This window comes from Adelges cooleyi, unplaced genomic scaffold (genome assembly GCF_023614345.1).
Source record: "Adelges cooleyi isolate 19-005CV unplaced genomic scaffold, UGA_ACOO_1.1 ACOO_flye_CR_arks_rails_tigmint_CR_PRNA_21, whole genome shotgun sequence".
Taxonomy (NCBI): Eukaryota; Metazoa; Arthropoda; class Insecta; order Hemiptera; family Adelgidae; genus Adelges; species Adelges cooleyi.
Genome location: NW_026095871.1, coordinates 8,202,606 through 8,222,133, shown reverse-complemented (window position 1 = coordinate 8,222,133; position 19,528 = coordinate 8,202,606). Strand labels below are relative to the sequence as shown.

At 29.0% G+C, this 19,528-nt stretch overlaps 3 protein-coding genes across 7 annotated transcripts; 2 read left to right on the top strand and 1 right to left on the bottom strand.

Moving 5' to 3' along the window:
• On the bottom strand, positions 1–6,524 carry LOC126834091 (protein melted). Of its 2 annotated transcripts, XM_050565765.1 has the most exons (15): positions 6,224–6,524; positions 4,887–4,969; positions 4,635–4,795; positions 4,248–4,392; positions 4,000–4,174; positions 3,771–3,934; positions 3,494–3,703; positions 3,245–3,411; positions 3,065–3,184; positions 2,384–2,484; positions 2,076–2,223; positions 1,582–1,840; positions 1,389–1,524; positions 800–1,320; positions 1–305 (listed from the first exon to the last, which is right to left on the bottom strand). In XM_050565765.1, exons 2-15 carry the CDS (start codon positions 4,932–4,934, stop codon positions 60–62), a joined length of 2,601 nt encoding a protein of 866 aa, XP_050421722.1. In that variant the 5' UTR covers positions 4,935–4,969; positions 6,224–6,524; the 3' UTR covers positions 1–59. The 2 variants fall into 2 exon arrangements, with proteins under 2 accessions (XP_050421722.1, XP_050421723.1); XM_050565766.1 differs by lacking the exon at positions 4,887–4,969 and having other exon boundaries at positions 2–305.
• A 397-nt stretch (positions 6,525–6,921) lies between these two features.
• LOC126834090 (serine/threonine-protein kinase PRP4 homolog) lies at positions 6,922–15,136 on the top strand. 2 transcript variants are annotated; one of them, XM_050565763.1, is made up of 18 exons: positions 6,922–7,068; positions 7,747–7,831; positions 7,912–8,016; positions 8,542–8,755; positions 9,652–9,809; positions 10,711–11,114; positions 11,237–11,266; positions 11,354–11,525; positions 11,614–11,703; positions 11,766–11,853; positions 12,083–12,340; positions 12,406–12,647; positions 12,732–12,885; positions 13,171–13,308; positions 13,606–13,720; positions 13,782–13,888; positions 13,956–14,087; positions 14,740–15,136. In XM_050565763.1, exons 2-18 carry the CDS (start codon positions 7,827–7,829, stop codon positions 14,941–14,943), a joined length of 2,616 nt encoding a protein of 871 aa, XP_050421720.1. In that variant the 5' UTR covers positions 6,922–7,068; positions 7,747–7,826; the 3' UTR covers positions 14,944–15,136. The 2 variants fall into 2 exon arrangements, with proteins under 2 accessions (XP_050421720.1, XP_050421721.1); XM_050565764.1 differs by lacking the exon at positions 6,922–7,068 and adding an exon at positions 7,095–7,227.
• A 225-nt stretch (positions 15,137–15,361) lies between these two features.
• LOC126834100 (uncharacterized) lies at positions 15,362–19,521 on the top strand. Of its 3 annotated transcripts, XM_050565785.1 has the most exons (4): positions 15,362–15,437; positions 15,719–15,810; positions 17,302–17,756; positions 18,925–19,521. In XM_050565785.1, the coding sequence occupies exons 2-4, from the start codon at positions 15,778–15,780 to the stop codon at positions 18,938–18,940; spliced, it is 504 nt and encodes a 167-aa protein (XP_050421742.1). In that variant the 5' UTR covers positions 15,362–15,437; positions 15,719–15,777; the 3' UTR covers positions 18,941–19,521. The 3 variants fall into 3 exon arrangements, with proteins under 3 accessions (XP_050421742.1, XP_050421744.1, XP_050421743.1); XM_050565787.1 differs by lacking the exons at positions 15,362–15,437; positions 15,719–15,810 and adding an exon at positions 16,844–17,239 and having other exon boundaries at positions 18,925–19,520; XM_050565786.1 differs by lacking the exons at positions 15,362–15,437; positions 15,719–15,810 and adding an exon at positions 16,844–17,233 and having other exon boundaries at positions 18,925–19,518.
• The last annotated feature ends 7 nt before the right edge of the window (positions 19,522–19,528 follow it).

Here is a 19,528-nt window from a genome sequence, read left to right as displayed (position 1 = left end):
CATATTAAATAAAAAATTTATAATGTGTACGTAAAAAAATAAAAAATATAAAAATAAATCTATATAGTTGTTCTAATCAAACTTGAATTTCTAGAGTTGGTTGTATCTTTTGAATGAGAATGTGCTACAACAACAGATAAACATTGTACCCATTCTTCAGCATTTTTGCCACCTTTAGGCTTTAATATGAGAGATTCTTCTCCGGTGAATATTTCAAACGCTTTTGGTATGTTTCGTGCACCACGGCTTACTTTTACACTTCGGATCTGATGAATATCAATAGGAGTTCCTTCTTTATCATTTTTCTAAAAAAAAAAAAAAAATTGGAAAAGTTATTTATCAACATTTTTTGAAAAGAAAATTGATTTTTATTGTTGTAAAATATAAATTTGAGATTTATAATATTATTTAAATGCTTACTACTAATGTAATTAATTTTTAGACTCTAAAATTAATTATAAGAATATAATTAACATATTGTTATGTGTATTTTTTTTATTAGCCAGTTTTTAAAAAGCAAGGCCAAATGAAAACTGTCCTCAAGAAGCTAAAATGTATCTTTAAAATTACACTTGGGTAATCATAAATTATCAGTTTGGATCTCAGCATTTTTAATTCCTAATTTTTTAGCAAGGTTGAAATGAAGTAGACTAAAGTATTTAATAAGACATTATAACTAGTGTAATATTGTTTTATGCAGGTATTATATTTTGGCAAAGTATCATTAACAGTTTTATACATGAAAAAAAAAAATTTATATACATCTGTATTCTGTACAGTGTACATATATATTGCTTACCGATCCTTTATACGAGAGATGAGCTCCTGATAATGTAAAATAGCGAGTTCTCCATCTTCTAAACAACCTCCATCGACCCTTTTTTTCTTTTAGCTGCCCTTCGATTACAGGTTGGCTATCCTGCAAAAATCCAACTGCTCTTTCCGGATGATTGCATAAGAAACATCCCCAACCTCCGCCGTTGACATTGCAATGTTCGAATACGTCAAAATAGCCACTATTGCGTAGCTCATTCAAAACGGCATCTTGGTCTTTTGCACAAGGGAATGCCGACGTTACTAATGTCAGAAATGTTCTCGTCTCGCACTTGAGAATGTCCCAACAGTTTTTAAGAGCGCTGACTGATGGATGCCGAGAACTGAGTGCAGACGAAGATCTGGCTTGTAACGCTAAAAACATCAAATGAATCCATACACGTGGATGACGAGTGCGAACAGTAAACAAAGCACGATTATACAGACAGTGTTCTCCTCGCCCTTCACAAGCAAAATGAAGCTTGGCTGTTTTTTTAGATCTTCTCTCTAAATCATAATAATAAATTACTGCATTAATACAAAATATCAATATAAAAATTATTTTTTTAACACACCTTCTATTGTGCATTTAGCAGGAGGTGGAATTCTAACTGACACTTTTTCCATGTAAGCTTTTATTTTATCCAAGTGCTTTTCACAAAAATGTTGCATGGTGTCTCTCATAGGATATGGTTCAAATACACTAATTCTCTAAACAAAAAAAATTTATTTTTTTTCTAGCTTTCATGGTTGGTCTATTCATCTTACTTGTGAAATACTAGAGTTTATTATCGTCACACTCGTATTGTGATTTCTTCTCGGTGTGACAGTAGAATAAATATCCGTGTTCATACTGATTGGATCAACATTAAGACTGGGACCGCTAGATTGGATAGGACCTTGAGACGTAAGACTCTGATTTAATGGAGAACTACCAGCTGTGCTCAAAGGGCGGGAGACAAAATTTTGTACACGTCCCGCTAAAGTTTGACTAGCCGAATTGGCTAAGGAATCTTTTGAGTTTGTACTGAAATTAATATTATTTCTATGATAACATGTTTATAATGTAAGCATAATTGGGTTCTGAGGCATAAAAGTTTACCAGTACAGAAAATCTTAATTTATAAAGAACATATTATTTTGAACCCAAAAACTATTCATTTTTATGGATTGGACTTGAGTACAAAATCACCCTGTACTTATAAATTTTTATTGCATAAAATGCCCAAATTGTTTATTCCAAAATAAATTGTTCAACTTACAATGGTGTTGTCACTGTTACGCCACCACTAGAAATTTTACTTGTTGAAGGCTTGTTACGGTTTGATGTTTGAACACAAACTTGATTTGAACTTAATTTAGTCATACTTTTGTGCAGTCCACCTACTGATCCAACCCTACTACCTGATGCTAAAAATATATAAATAGTTAATAATAATATAATATATTTAAAAATGATAAACTATTTTTAAATACAATTTACATAGGTAAGTAAGAAATATTTAGAAAACTATTAAAATAGTTCTTTGATTACTAGTTGTAGAGTTAAGATGAAAACCTAAAATATTACCTGTATTTAAGCGTGTCATACTACGGTGAGCATTAGAGGACTGCAATCTGCCAGTACTTCGACTATCTGCCATTAATCTGGGACGTGGTGTGATAATAACTCTGTTAAAACAGGGAGTAAATATTTTTAAATGAAAAAAAAAACACCCTAATATGTTAATTAAGTTAGCTTCCAGTTATCATGAACAACCATGGAGTCAGGTAGGTAAAGGAATTGGAAAGTTGGAAGAAATAGGTACAAATTTTTTGTTGCTAAATGGAGATTATTGCTAGAAATTTTGTTTGTCAATTTTTCAAAATTGTAATAAATTATGGGTTAGTAGCTTGGGCTGAGAGCTTAGATTTGAAACTTATTGTTGCCAATTTGGCCGTTAAAATATAAATAAAAATAAAAACAATAAAATGTCTATTCAATTTTTAACTATTAAGACGTATTCAATAAAAATTGAATTATAAAAAATATTATTTTATAAATAATTTTTGGTTAGACTTTCGATTTAAAACAAAAATTACCAAATAAATATTAAGTTCATAGTTATCATAATAACTCAAAAACCAAACTGCCGTGATTAAAATAACTAGTTATTATTAAAGATAAATCATGTCCTTTAAATGTTTTCTGTAACTGTAATTAAAATTGAATGATTTTTAAAAATTGTTATTCATAGTTTTGGATACTAACCTTGAATTCCTTCCATTATTTTCTGTTTGAGTGGGTCTATTTACATTAGAATTAGTGGGAGACTGATTTCCTCCAACCTTAACTATTGTTACACCACCAGATATCTGATTTATATGAGAGCTGAAACAGTTTATATTTTTGTAAAGTCTAAACTGTGTATATAAACAATTTTTTAATTACTTAGTGTTTCGACTTATTTGTAGTACGCCCTCTAGCATTTTATCTGTGAATAATACTGGAAAACAAGAACATAAAAATGTCGCTTCACGTACTAAAAGACTTTGACTCGCTCTGTCTACTTTTGGTAAATGATCCATAATAAAATTCAGCGCTTCTTGAGCTTTTGTCTAAAAACAAAATATTAATAATAGTTATTTTGTTTTTATAATCAGAACTATCCATAAAATAAAAATATAGTAGTTGAAACACCTTATTTATTTTCCCAACTGCCGATAAAACTTGAGCAGCAATACACAAAGCATTTGGATTGCATTCTGCAGCTTTTTTAATTTTAAGAACATAATCAGACAAAAGTTGAGGTTGGTTTTTTGCTAAATTAAGAAAAATTTGAAGTGTGGCTGTGACTGTTTGTGATGTGCACAAATACTCACACAATTGTGGCAAACTAGCTTCTAATAACTGTAAATTAAAATGTCAAAAACTTTAGTATTCAATTTAATAACAGACAGAAAAATTAAATACTCACAGTCGGTTTGTTGTTAGCAATTAATGAACAAAGTTGTAACAGAGCCAACTTCTCAGTCAGTTCACATAATGGCAACAGTGAAACTAATGCCATCGCGTGGTCATGGATTGGTTCTCTTGTAACTTCGTAGATTTGAGGAAGTACTCGACATAACGGATAATTTCCTAAAGTAAACATTTAACTAGTATAATTTATTTTTAATTCAGTAAAACATATTAAACAATCAAACCAGAAATAATAGAGTCGATTATGAGTTGAATATGATTTGACAATAATGGAGAATTGTCAATCGCTGCAAGGGATAAATATGATGCCATGTTTCGTGACAATATTTTATTGCCTTTATGCAAAAATTTAACTGCTACAGGAAGTACCCTTTTCATAACTTCTTTTTTGCTATAATTCTTAAGCATATAAATAAAAATTAGGTAAGTATACATAAACATTAACATATAAATAGTTTTAAATTATACTAACAAGAAACATGCAGGATATTATGTCAGATGATATTTTAGCATGAGGTGGATCTTCTTCTTTAAGTGAAGGTTTGAGATTATGATTAAGACATGATTCCAATAATGTAACCAGTGCTTCGGCGTGCTGTTCCATCGAACCAGTTTCTCTAAAGAGAAATAAAAAGTATTATTATAATTTTTTTATTGTTTGTTGGTTGTACAACAATATGTTGACTGAACAAAAACAATGGGGATGTTTGGAGAGGGTATTCAGTAGATGAATTTTGTGTAACTGGTTTTTTAAGATGTAACTGTAGTAATAAGTAACTTAAAAAAAAAAAAAAATAGTGAAGTTTTAAAATTAATGAAACCTAAATCAGATTAATAACAACGGGTTTTAATTGTAAACCTGATTGCAGTTGTAACTCTTGTGATGCATATTTCCACAACGCTTTGATCATTGTCATTATTTACGTAGTCAGGCAAGCTGGTTATTTCACAAATAATATTTATAACTTCAGATAAATCATTGACTATAGCTTCATCGGAAACTGTAAATAAATCACCGGCCTGTACAATAATAGAAAAAATACATGAACATATTCTACAAGTACATATATATATAAGATTATTATAATATATTTGTTAAATATTATTTTACCTTAGATAAATCTTTGTAGTTTAAAACTTGAGTAAATAGTTCATGCATCTCTTAAGTATTAAAGATCTTATAATATCAAATATCTACAAAAGAAATCATAAAAAAAAAAAAAATTGACATAAATAATAATAAATATATTAATCTTACTAGACATGATATTAATTAAAAATAATAAAATAGATTTTCTAACTTGATAAAATGCTTATAAACTATAAGTAAAGTCAACTACAAAATTTCAGTATCAAGCATTATAATGATGATCATTAAATAAAAAAATTAAATTCAACTATAATTACTAACAAGGAAAAAGTCAAAGAATCTGCTGGACAAGACACACATGAAAAGCTGAGGGCTGGTTGTTATGTAATGTTTCAATTTGTAAATCAGATGGAACAACAAGAGGACGCCCAATATAACGGTGGAGTGACTTGAGTGAAAGGACTTAAAGCTTCTAGGAATAAGGGATGGAAAAAGATTAAGTATGGATAGAGATGCGTAGCAAGGTGTAGTAAAAGTGATGATGGCCCTTCAAGGCCTATAAATAGCCAAGTAAAAAAAAAAAAGAAAAAAATATTTATAATACTTTTATAATTAAAAAAAAAAGTTTTTCTACGAGTTGAATTGTAAAAATATTACTTACCAAATTTAAATGTAGAAATACAAAGTACATTACACTTTAGAAAATTCTACAGTAACTACTAAATACTAACTAATGGAATATTATTTATCTAACCTGCAGTTAGTCGTGCTAAGATCAAAATGACCACAGTCACATTTAGTCATACTAAGACTCAGGTAAGAAATGTATGTGTCACCCTTTATTTAAGTGTGACTAAAATCACACGAATAACGGTGGCTTGACAGGACACTACCCAACTATTTAATAATGAGTATTATATAAGCATTTTCAGAAATCTTAATTTAGTCTAAACTATACAAAAAAAAAATAAATTCTAGATTGGTAGTCTTAATTTTTTTTTACCCATCAGTCATTTCTATAAAAAAATTACAATCTTTTTCAATCAAAATAGTTTTGCACAAATCAAAACCAATGTCTTCAAATTTTTGTATAAGCGCCAAATTTTCACAGTAAATATGAGAGAACTTTATCTGTGCTTAAAAATAAACATAAATTTGTAGAAAAAAAATTATTCTACCTAGCAAAAAATATTGCTACGCTCAAACAGATAACTAGTTATCTATGGAAAATTTGGTAAATTAGGTATCACTACAGCTTATACAGTATTCATTCGCACAAACCCTGTTTTCACACAACAAATTACGGTTGGGTAGCATTTTTAAAAAACAATATAAACTCTATTAAAACAGTAACTCACCAACTGTAAAATAATTAACCTAAAACGTTGAACATTCTAATCGTCAGTTGTTAAAATAGATGAGATTCAAAAATATTTCGTAGTATACTAAATTAGGTATTTGAACAACGAGAAATACATTATCAAATTTTCTCTAACGTGAAACTGATGTAATACCGTTAGACGAAATATATTTTTTAAGTTCACATCATACTGTACAGATAAAACTTCTATAAAATATGAACTACAGTATATTATAAAAACTTCTGGTTAGGTAGTTTTGACTTTTACTTGAACTCCTTTAACAATAATTTGTAATCGCAATCATGTATTGTATTTATTATATATTCATATTGTAAAACAATTTGATAAGAACTAATAAGAAGAAATTCCACGTTTTGAAATTGATAATGGTACATCAACGTCAATGTTACCGGTAGCAGATTTGTATTGTAAATGTAATATTATATAGTTGTAATGTAGTATTATTTATCTTAATTTTTTTTTAATTACACTCAAAAATTAATAGCTAGCCACTTTGAGAAACAACTAATTATATTAATATTATAATATTATATCACTTGTAGTTAATATATTACATAATTATATAATTTAAAGAAAATATGTATTCAGTAGTAAAATTAAACATTGATATGGTCCGGTATAAAACAATGTTGGCCACACTGTAATATTGCATTTAAAACATTATCGTAAACAAAAAATTAACAAATGAAATATACCAAAAGAGTGGTTGTTTTTTCGGTAAATAATTTTCCGTAAATTGCATGTTAAATACTTAATGGCTAATGCTGATATTCACAAATTGCTAAATGGTGCTCGACAAAATTCATTAATACACTATACAGGTGAATAAATCTAAACTCATATGGTCTAAATTACAAACTAGGTTAGGCTGTTTTGGTCTTAGTTGTTTTGTTGTATTTGCTGATGAAATATGATTGTGTGCACTTGGCTTAAAAGTATACTTATATAAATATTTAATCCACGGTTTTTTTTGAGTATCTGTAAGTTAAGAATTTATCAAATTATATTCTATTATTCATATGATATATTTTTGTAGACTTTAAAATAGATAGATTTGATTGTTAACATAGAAAAGTCTGGGTCGGGATTGTAGTTTCCGTGAGATTTTCCACTAGAATTCTTATTTTGTTTTATTATCATGATATTATAAACTAAAATCTATCAGTAATCAGTAAATGCTTGACTCAGATATTCTGATTACTGCAAGATTCACTTACTGCATTTATTTGTTTAACATTAATGAGCTGTAAGAAAGAAATGTGTCGGGTTCTTAGATTATCTGAATAACTGTTTTTTGAGTACTTCTTAAAGGAAATGCTAATGGTTTATATAATTTTGTTTTATTTGGTCAAAAGAGATAATCATTGACATAGTTTTTATGAGCACTTGTAATGTTGTAATGTTCTGCGTATGTTGAAATTTGTATAGTTTAGATAAACATGGTGATAACACGGACATGTTTAATAACTGGATCAGTAAATTCATTTTTTTTGTTACAGTGGCTGGAAGTCTAGTAAATTGGAGTTGCGTCTGAGAAAATTACCACTGTCATCGCTTGTTCTTTAAATACGCAGCTACCATGGCGTAAGTAAAATGCGAAATATCAATATTTGCTTATACTGATTGTTTTTATTATTGTGTTACTTCTTGCTTTTAAAATATAGCATTGACAGTCAATCAGAGGATTCGTCAATAGATTCCACAAAATTAGTCGAAAGTAGATTGGACAAGAAGAAAAAGAAAAAAAAACACAAACACAAAAGTGATCGGTTAGCAAAATTTGATATTTTTAAAAATTACTTTAAAAAACAAATAATAAATGCATTTAACTGTAAGCCAAGGGAAGAGGTAGTAAAAATATGTTAAAAATGTGTAAAATATGTATATTGGGTGGTTACTTTTAAATAAAATGGTCTTATTTTTCTAGGTTTGAATTGAGAATATTTAACTAGGAAAGCTAAATGATTTATAGTAAACTTTTCTTTACCCTCGTTAATTATCTGACTTAAAACAAAATAGAAAACTATTTTTATCAAATAACAAAAATGTTTTTTTACAATCTTTAAATACTTCTAATATTGTATTTTATTCAATATATTTTAGTATTATAGATAATAAGTAAGATAGTTTGGGAGATGATTAAAAAAATATTGCAATTGAAATTTGTGTAAAAATATTTGTTTTTTTAAATTAAATAATAGTGAGAAGACATCGTCTCATTGTTATATAAATGCTTTACCGTTATATAATTACCGCTTATATAATTTTTGATGCTATTTATGTTTTGTAATTAGTAAGCATAAAAAATCAAAAAGAGAGAATGGCGATTCTAAGTCAAAAGATAAAAAGAAGTCTAATGGGGACAGCGTCCAAAATGGAAAACAGAAACGACCTCCATCTCCTCTATCACCCGACTCGAGTAAAAAGAAAAAAACTGACAAAACACCAGTATCAGAAATTGTATTAGTAGAAGAAGAAATGAACCTTGAGGAATTGATAAAACAAAAGGCATGTAAAATGTAGTTTTACTAATATGACGTAAATTATTTTTTTTTCCTATTAATTATATTCCCTTAAATTTTACTGTTTATTCAAATCTGTCCTCTTTGTTTATTTATAATTCCTTTTATTCAAAATTACAATTTATTCAATTATGATGTGTAAAATTTTGATTTAATCATTTATCATATTATATGCTGTGATACTTCATTTAAGATTTCCTTCTTTATTGCTAACATTATATGTTAGTTACCCTGTATTACACAGGGTGGGGCAGAGCCGACTGACGAGTTTTGAGGGGTTATAATAAACAAACAGAAAAATGGTATGCTTTAATAAAATCTTTAACAAAAACTATTTTTTAAGTAAGTTTTGAAAATTATATCACCACGATGGCGGCCATCAGCAGCAATACATTGCTGCATCCGATTTTTGAAGTTAACTCGTCGATCTCTGGATCTGTGAATAAACAGAATTTTCGATACTGGGCTGAAAATAACCTACGGAAACTCCACGAAAGACAATTCTACTCCATTAAAGTGACAATGTGGTGTGCTGTGTGCCAATTTAGGGTGATCTAAAAGGGCAATTTTTTTCCTCTGGGACTGCCACCATCTTGGTGATATCACTTTCAAAACCTAACTTAAAAAACGACATTTGTTAACGATTTCAATAAAACAAATTGTTTTTCTCTAAGTTTTACTGTTTGTTATTTATAGCCTTTCAAAACTCGACAGTCGGCTTTGCTCACTCTGTATCTATGGTGCTAGAAATCAGTTTGTTGATTAAAAAGTTATCATAGATTAAAAAAAAAGACACCATTGTTAAACCAATCTCAAACTTTCTCAGCTCCGCATCAAAGCTAAAATTACTTAAGTTATAATAATTTATAATCAAATTTATAGGCATTACTTCAAGCTAGACTGGGAGCTTACATGTCAGAATCGGACGATGGGGAAAAATCAGCTCATAAAAATAAAAATAATATAAGGAAGTCAGTTGAAACTATTAACTTGATCGATGATGATACAGACGAAGAAAAAAAATTTAAAAATTCTGAAAGGTACCATTTTTAGTATATTAACATTTTTTTAAACAATTTTCATCAATGTTGTTATTATTATAGCTATTAAGTGGTTGCCGATATGTGTTATTCACCCGGCTCACTATCAGATAACATTAAATGTAATAGAAATTTCATAATATATGTACACATTATATGTTAGTTGAGTTCAGACTATACTTTGATACTTTATTTTAATACATATCTTTGTGATTAAATCAAGACAAACTCAGCGTTTTGGTAGTGTACAATGAGATGGATAACTTTAAATGGGAGATTATGATAGAAAATGGATTGTATTTTGGGGTGTAATTCTCAAAAAATGTATTATCTATAGTCTATTCAGTTTAAGATTGGCCACTAAAACGGTCGCGTTTGCACATGATGTTGATGGCGATCGTCGCCGCCCACATGGTGTATACGCAGTGAGCTGTATTATCACGTCAGTTGACCCGTGCGGACTGCGAATACTCGTACACAAACACTAAACCCCCTGAAAATATTACTCCGTATCCTCAATTTAGGTAAAAATAAGAAGAGTAGATAAAATAGAAAGAAAATTAAAAAGAAAACAATCTGCCAATAAACACAGTATTTTTTTATCGTCTGTATACACAATGACGGCCGCTGATCATGATGAGTGATGACAGCAGCCGATCACTGCCGTGCAATCATAGAGCAACTTGACCTCGTCCGAGGGGTCCGAACGTATTTACTGCTCAATATGCATGCGCGAAAGTGGGCAAACTTAAACTGAATAGACTATAGTATATGTATTATATGATTGTGAATAATTGGATATTTTAATTTATACGTTTTTACTAACTGTGTTGTAGTAGTTATTACAGAATATTATATAAATTTGCCATAAATATGTATTTAAATTTTTGTATTCTTGTAGAATTGTTCTAAAACAAAGTCACGAAGTAAAAAAACCTACTAGAAACCAAAGTACAAGCAAAGACCAAAGTTATTCAAAATTAGAAAGATCAAAAAAAGAAAGAGAAAAAGAGCGTGAAAGGGAATATGATAGAACTCGAGAAAAAGAAAAGGACAAAGAAAGACAAAGAAAAGTCAAGCAGTTAGAAGATGATAAACGCCGTGAAATACGACGCAAAGAAGACGAGATTAAAAGGAGAGAAGACGATCTAAGAAGGCGAGAACAAAGACGTAGAGATGAAGAATTGAAAGAAATCGAAGAAGAAGCTAAGAGACGAACCGAAGAAGTCAGAAGAAGAGAAGAGCAAATAAGACATCATGAAGAGCAATTAAGACGTAGACGAGATCGTATCAATAGCCCAAATTGTAAGTATTGTAGGGTTGAAATCATCGGTGCTATTTGGTTAAAAGTACAAATATTAATCTTACTGAATTAGCTATTCACTTTTTTAGTTTATGGTTATTATAATTAATTTGTTTCTTTGTAGCCAACAGAGATCGTGCAAGAAGTCCACCTTGTAAGTATTAAATTGTTTTTTTTTTATGCAACTGTTAGTTAAATGGTAGTTAAATTATTATTTAAAATAATTTATTGTTACTTTTAGTTTCTACTAGGAATAGAGACAGAGATCGTGAACGCGATAGAGATCGTGATCGGGACCGTGACCGTGATCGTGAACGTGATAGGGAGAGGGATAGAGACAGAGATAGAGATGCTAATAAGAGGTACAACAGAAAGTATGACAGAAGATCTCACAGTAAAGATCGACATACTAGGTTAGCATGAATTTAGTTACAATTTACTTATGTTAGTGGTTTTTAATAATTACTTAAAATACATGTTTTGAACTGGTTTTTAATTTAGATCTCACAGAGGAAAAGACCGAGGAGATAAATATAAAGACAGTTTTTCGGAAGGACTCAAGCACGAAGACAAATCATCTTCTGATTCTGAGTATGTTAAATTTAGTGGTTAGAAAATAAATCAAATGAAATTTGTGTTTTCATGTTGTGTAGTATTGATGTAAATATAAACATTGCTGAAGACGAAAATGAAGAAGAAATTATAGAAAAAAGAAGAAAACAAAGAGAAGAACTATTAAAAGTAATATTTTGAAATTTAGTTTCATTTAAACATGTTAAGTTTTGACGCGGTGCTTAGGTCGATAGTATTGCGTCAGTTTAGCATTAATTTCTGCTTGACATAAATAAGACGATTTTGTCATAACTTTTCTGTTGGCTAAAGCATGGCATAAATCACATAATTCGTTTTTTTTTATTTCTGATCAATTACTTCGAAATTTTATTTAAAAGTTTAAAACACATTAATTTAGAGATTGGGAGCCAACAATAGTAATTTACACAGTGAAGACTCGACAAATCCTTCTCCTCACGGAAGTTATGCTACAGAAACTTCCACTCAGCATTCTCCCGAACCACAGTCTCCTAAGGAAAATAATAATGAGGCTGTTCATTCGGACTCTACACTCGAAAAAGATACTGTTAAGTCAGACCATGTCTTAAATCCCGATTTAGTAAAAGGCAAATGGGACATGTTTGCAGAAGCCGACTCATTTCATGCTACACAACATGTATGTTTTGTATGGAAGTTTAAGATAATGATAATTTTTAAATAACATGTATGTAAATTATTCAGACACCTCAACCAGACGGGTTAGCCAATGGAAATAAAAGTGTTCCCGAAAATCCTTCTTTAACCGACAATTGGGATGACGCAGAAGGCTATTATAGAGTGAGAATAGGTGAAACTATGGATTCGAGGTATACCGTGTATGGTTACACGGGTCAAGGGGTGTTTTCGAATGTTGTTCGTGCAAGAGATGCAGCCAGGGACAACCAAGACGTGGCAGTTAAGATAATACGAAACAATGAAATTATGTATGAATAAGCAAATACATTTAAATATTTAGATTATGTTTATATATTTATATATATATATATATATATATTTTACAATTTTAGGCACAAAACTGGCCTCAAAGAATTAGAAATACTGAAACGATTAAACGACTCTGATCCGGACGACAGATATCACTGTCTTCGTTTGTTTCGTCATTTTTTTCACAAACAACATTTGTGCATGGTTTTTGAACCACTCAGTATGAATCTTAGAGAGGTAAATGACGTTTTAAAAAAAAAATTGATTATAATACATTATGTATTGTATAGGGGGAGTGGCTAAGTGGGTAAGGCGGCAGTTTGCTTACGCTCACTGTCGCCGGTTTGACACATGGTCATGGGCACTCCGTTAGCCGGGGAGCAAACGTCCGATGAAAAGAAACCGTTATCCACCTCTCTGGCAACGGACTGATGACCCGTCCCGGACAGCGAATCCGTCTAGAAACCATAATCTTTCATCAAGCTTAATGATTGATAATAAAATATGTAAATTTTGTTTAAGGTTTTAAAAAAATATGGCAAAGATATAGGACTGCACGTCAAAGCTGTTCGTTCGTATAGTCAGCAATTGTTTTTAGCATTAAAGTTAATGAAAAAATCCAATATTTTGCATGCTGACATCAAACCTGACAATATATTGGTAAGGCTCAACTGAATTAATTTATAGTTTTAAGTTGAGCAAGATGAAATTCCAGGATTATGCTTTTTGATTTTTGGCCAATATCATTGCAAAATTATGATCATACTATTGACATATTTGCCATTTGGTAATTAGGTATTACTAAATCCAGTTCAACTATGATACAACTCGTTGGAAAATTTTCTAAATGTATGATCTACAGTTCCTGTGAATCTCATACTCCTGGTTATAAAAAAAACACCATATTTTTTATTACATTGTCCATTATTTTATTTTTTTTTTATGTCTGAACTGTAGGTAAACGAAAGCAAGCTAGTCCTCAAGTTATGCGATTTTGGTTCAGCATCGCATGTCGCTGATAATGAAATTACGCCGTATTTGGTTAGCCGATTCTATCGCGCACCTGAAATTAGTAAGTAGTTTACATTAAATGTTTTCAAGCGTTAACTATTTTAATACATATATTTTTTTAGTTTTAGGCATCCCTTATGACTTTGGACTCGATATGTGGTCGGCAGGCTGTACAATTTATGAACTTTATACGGGGAAAATATTATTTCCTGGAAAAACCAATAATCAAGTAGTTATAAAACATTTTGAGACTCATTTATATCCATGTGAAATAATATATATGTTTTTTCTTTCAGATGTTAAAATTTTTTATGGATCTTAAAGGAAAAATGGCTAACAAAACTGTTCGTAAAGGTGTGTTTAAAGAACAACATTTTGATAGTAATTGCAATTTTTTGTATCATGAAGTTGATAAAGTAACTGAGCGTGTAAGTATTTTATTTTTCTGTTAGGTTAAGCTGGATCAAATTCCTCCTAAATCAATAGATACTGTGACAATAGTACTAGATATTTTGCAATATATATCTCTCAATAAAGTATTCTTATCCGTTATAAGTTGACGCTATATCAAAAAATATACCGTAACAATAAATAATTGCTTTTCATTTACTAACCACTACATACATGTTGTCACACTATCTAATTTTAAGGTTGTGTTTTTTTTTACCTTTAACATAACTATTTGGTTTTTAAAACAATAGCAAAATGGAATTCCAGAGTTTATTCATTGAATTCTGGCCAATATTTTTGCAAAAGTGTATTCATTATATTGTTGTTATTTTAGATTTTTGCTAAATTTTTTTGCTAAATCAAGCTCAATACTGTGAAACACTCAATTTTTAAATACCTACCAAATTTGAATGTGATAAGCTTATATATTAATTGTAGAGTTGAAAATGTTTAGAGATTTAACTATTTATTTGTGCAATCTGTTAAAATTAAACTCTTAAGAAATTTTAAACACAAATATGTGTTTGGATAAAACAAATATTCACTTATTGTCTTTTGAATATTGTTAGGTTAATTAAAAATTATAATAATTATTACATTAGTTACAATTGTTTATTTTATTGTTTTTAGGAAAAAGTGATAACCATGTCTGCAATAAATCCTAGTCGCGATCTACATGCTGAACTGTTGGGTAACCAAAAGTTACCAGAGGACCAAATACGTAAAGTGAGCCAGTTGAAAGACCTATTGGACAAAATATTGACATTGGACTCTTCAAAGCGCATTGGAATATCCCAGGCTTTGGTACATCCGTTCATATCGGAAAAAATTTGATCAGTGCGCAAAGTTTTTATTAAGGCAGATTTACAAAAAAAAAAACTGTTTTCTTTTGATTCTCTGGAGTCAAATAAAATATTAATAAATAATTTTATTAAGTATAAAATAATAATAATTTTAGAACTTGCTAGAGATTTCATCATATAAATTATTTTTTACGTACATTATTTTGTATACAGTTATAATTCTTTTTTGACTATATACAGAAAAAAATAATTGATCATTGAAATGGTCGCGTTTTAAGATCACTATTATATTGTAGTTAAAAATTAACAACATTTTGTTAACAATAAAGTAATATTTTGGAAAATAATCAAATAATACTTATAATTTGTAGTTTATTCATTTGGTGTAGTTATTTTCAATTGGCTGTCAATAGAAATCTTGGCATCTAATGATTTTTGTTTGTTTGCAGAATGAATGAATACTTGAAAATCCTACGACTTGTAGAAATTGTCAAAAAATACTTTGTGTCTTCCAATTCTTATTTGGTAATTAATAGATAATATTCAGGAAATACAATTTTATTTTCTTGATTTATGTGCTATTTCAATGGCTTGGTGGTTTATAATATTAGGCAGAATCATACTATTGGTCTTTGGCATTTCCAGATTTTACTTTTTGTGTATTCAATTATTTGAAAAGCTACCAATTTTTTTAATTATCCGGATTTGTCATTGTACCATTTTGTTCTCAAGAATAAAACAATTTAGTTATTGATAGGACTTAAGTTTTTGCATTTTTAATTTCTTTGTGGGTCGTAATTTTTCAGGAACAAAGAAGAAAGGTGTTATCAGAAATGGCCTATAAGTATCCATACAGGTAACAAAAATGATGAATGAGGCATGTACGATTAAAGACAAAGTATGTTTATGGCTGACTACTGAAATCTAAATTTCATTTATTACGACTGTCCTGGAAAATTATTTATAATAATTATTAAGAATAGTATTAATTTAGTAAAAACTAATTTTATTGTTGGGCAGCTGAGATCAATGTTTGAAAAACAGATTTTGTTAAACATTTTACAGAACATACTAACCAACGAAAATGCTGGTAATAATGTTATAACCTATTAATTATAAGGTTATATATTTTATAACAATTTGGGTTGAAATTTAAACCTACGTTTTTTTATTGTATTTAAGTGTTTAAATAACTAAACAAATCTTGAATATATATTTTAAATATTTTTATATACAAGTTTTTTTGAAAAATTATTGTTTGCTTATAATTATTTAAAATGAATTCATATAGTTTTAGAAGTTCTTGTTGGCTGGATTTTATTTAAACACATTCTCTTATCGAGCCCAAATTGTTCAAGAGGACTTATAGTGGCTAAATGTAGAAAGAGCAAGTTGTAAACGTTTCTAGTCGTTTTTATCAATTCAAAAAATCATGTAGTCAATCTGAGATGTTAAACTGCTCTGTTATATTTTTCTTATGATATCCCTTGGTTTTATCCTACAGTTTGATGGGAAATTTATTATCGTTCAGTCAATAAATAGCTTTAAAGTTACCCTTTTGTATATTTTATTGTTTGTACCTTTTGAAAAACTGGTACATTTGCTATTTATTTTACAATTTACACAAATTAGGTGGTTGTGAATGCCGATGTAACGTAATATATTTTACACATAATGATTATTATGATAAGTACATTGTTTTCTAAGCTGTAGTCTAAATTAACATGTCCTATCTTTGGTTGTAGATAAATAAGGTTATTAAAAAATTGAAACATGTTGGCTTTGTCAACAGTCGATTCTCGTTTAGTTAAAAGTAGGTAATGAAAATATTATACTCATTGCAAAAATAGTTGTAACATCATTGATTAGTCCATAAGTTTTTTTAAAATTTTAGTTTTTAATAATTTTGGTTTTAAAATAATTGTCCGCAGACCTCTTGCCAAAACTTGCCGAGCTGAAAAACCCATAAAATACAAAAACGAGTGATGAGTTTAAATAAAGACAATCGCTGGCAACATTGTCAGGGGAAGAGACATTTTTGTTTACGTATTTGGTCACACTGCAATGTCCACTATCGTATATTCTAGGAGATCTGATAAATGACGTCATTTATGTAATACGTCTTATCAACACTCAACACTGTTCGTGTTGTAATAAGAATAAGGGACTGGGATTTTCGATATGTTTTTAACTTGTTGTTTGTTGATTTAAAGTTCTGTTGGATTTTGATTATGTACTATTATTATTAAACTTGAATTATAAATTTAAAGGAGTGAAGCTCTTTTTCCGATAGTTACACATTAGTTCTAACAAATGTTGAAGTAAATGTATTTATAAACAGCAACCTGATGAATTATAACAAACTGAACGTAAAATTTTTTGTTTTTAGATGAACGTTAAACGAAAAATTTTGCCCATTATATGTTTGATGTCAGCCTATGTACGCTGGGTTAAGCCACGGCTGTTCTCGGCGTCTGCATCTAAAGGTGGTAAATCCCTGTTATTACACTTATGTGCTCGATCTCGGTTTCTCATACCGATGATTGTTTTCACTGCGTTTTGGATATTTGACGCACAAATGCAAATTGAAGCTTCGGTCAGTTTGACGCTCAGTCGTAATGTTCGTATAACGATTGGACCTGACGGTCCGGAACCTGAGTTAGATGTTGATGATGATGACGATACTGACGCTGAAGTTTATGAAGATTCTTATAGTTCTGATACATTCTCACCCTCTCTACCATACTCACACTCGTCAGATCTCAGTTTGTTTGCTTTGGACGATTTAGAATCTGCATTACAAGAGTTTGTTGAAAGTGAAACTGTCCAAAGGATGTCTCATAGGTATGTTACAAAGTTTTAACTTTTTATTAATATGATTGTCAAGGTTATGGATAAAAGTGCCAACTTCATGATAGTATTGTTTATTTTAACATAAGAAAATAAAATTCAAAAAAAATTTTAAACATAATTATGTCCTGCTAAATAAACGTAAAAAAGTACATAGCCATAGCTGCAACTAAATATGTCTAAATACAGCTTACCATATTTTGCTGTCTATACTCTATATTATATTTGAATCCCAGTAATTATATGTAAATATGATAACAATTATATTGCTTTATATATTATTTTATTTCAATGGTGTATGTTTTTTATTAATATAGTTGTAAGTAAAAATAAGTTTTGCACAAACTGCATTATAAGGTATTACTTTTTGGCTGAATTTTGAAGTTTTTGTTTATTTGTAAAATTTGAATTGCCACCTTTTTTGTTTTGCTTTATATTTTCAGGCCATCTTGTGTAGCAGCTGTGTTAAAATAAATGACAAAACCTCGGCTATATACACAAAATAATTTTTTTTTGCAATAAAAAAAAAATATTTATGTATCTTTGTTAAATTATGACGTATATTTTTCCTTTAGATTTTATTGCTCTTTCTCCTTCTTCTCGAGCAAACTAATAGTATAAAATATTTTAAGTTGTTTTACAATTTTTCTGTGATTAAATGGTTTATATTGTGTTCAGTGACTTGGCATTCTGAAGTCATAATTTTAACTAATTGTTATGTGTATAATTAAATTGGCCAACCCCATGTAGTTGGGAGTGTAAGAAGAAAATAATTCCATAAAATGTACATTACGTAAATATGTATTCGTAATATGACAATTAGATAAATATCTTTTGTTTTTATTTATTTAGAATTGAAATCATTAATAAGTCATAAAGTGTTTTACCACTTTTATTATTTATTGTACCATTGGCCATTCAAAAAGACTTTATTTCTGTTATCAAATCAAATATGTATAAGATAGATTTTTTTAAATATTTAACCACTGGGAGCGTGACAATACTTTGTTTTCAATTAAGGAAGGGTGTTGTGGTATAATGTAATATAATTATTGGGCCTACTTAATAGTAATAACAGCCTGTTAGAAGTATAATATCAATAAATAAGAACTATTAATAATATTAAAGTTTATACCTTTAGTAATTATGGTTTTTTTTTCAGAAACGACAATTTATGAACTACAACTCGGCATATGATGGTTATAACCTATGAACATGTACATTTAGTATATAGGTTATTTCACATTGAAGAAAACAATTTATTGATATTTATTCTATTTAATATGATTAAGATTAGATCATAATACCAAAAGGCTGTATAACAGTTTCTCGCTAGACTTTGATTGTTGTACAACTGATGTATATAATAATATTATGTAGGTACATAATATACAAATTATTTTAATTAATTTATAATCATTTAATAATATTTAACTCATCAAATGGCAAGATGTTGTTGGCTGTTATTTTAATATCAAGGTTGATATATATATATATGTTTTAATAATAAGTACAGTAAAAACAACATTGTTACAAATCATTAAACATTGAGCACTTAATTAAAGAAAACTCACTCTCCAAAGTATGTAGATATTTGGTATGATTTTACTCTAAACATAATTGAAAATTGAAATGTAACAAACGTACATAAATGTATTGTTGGTACCAATTAAAAGACTGATGTATAAATTTTGTGGCAGTATTTAGAGTTAAAATTTTTATATTTTATCTATTGTATACATTTTAATTAACAATTAACATATTTG

Excerpts from the sequence above, each read along its gene's own strand:
- LOC126834091 (XM_050565765.1), bottom strand. The coding sequence starts at position 4,934 with ATGCATGAACTATTTACTCAAGTTTTAAACTACAAAGATTTATCTAAG. Across the intron at positions 2,485-3,064 it reads AATAATGGAAGGAATTCAAG|AGTTATTATCACACCACGTC; the intron begins GTTAGTATCCAA and ends CTGTTTTAACAG. Across the intron at positions 1,841-2,075 it reads GTAACAGTGACAACACCATT|TACAAACTCAAAAGATTCCT; the intron begins GTAAGTTGAACA and ends TATTAATTTCAG.
- LOC126834090 (XM_050565763.1), top strand. Across the intron at positions 8,017-8,541 it reads CACAAACACAAAAGTGATCG|TAAGCATAAAAAATCAAAAA; the intron begins GTTAGCAAAATT and ends TTTTGTAATTAG. Across the intron at positions 11,704-11,765 it reads AAATCATCTTCTGATTCTGA|TATTGATGTAAATATAAACA; the intron begins GTATGTTAAATT and ends CATGTTGTGTAG.
- LOC126834100 (XM_050565785.1), top strand. The coding sequence starts at position 15,778 with ATGATGAATGAGGCATGTACGATTAAAGACAAA. Across the intron at positions 15,811-17,301 it reads CATGTACGATTAAAGACAAA|ATGAACGTTAAACGAAAAAT; the intron begins GTATGTTTATGG and ends TTTTGTTTTTAG.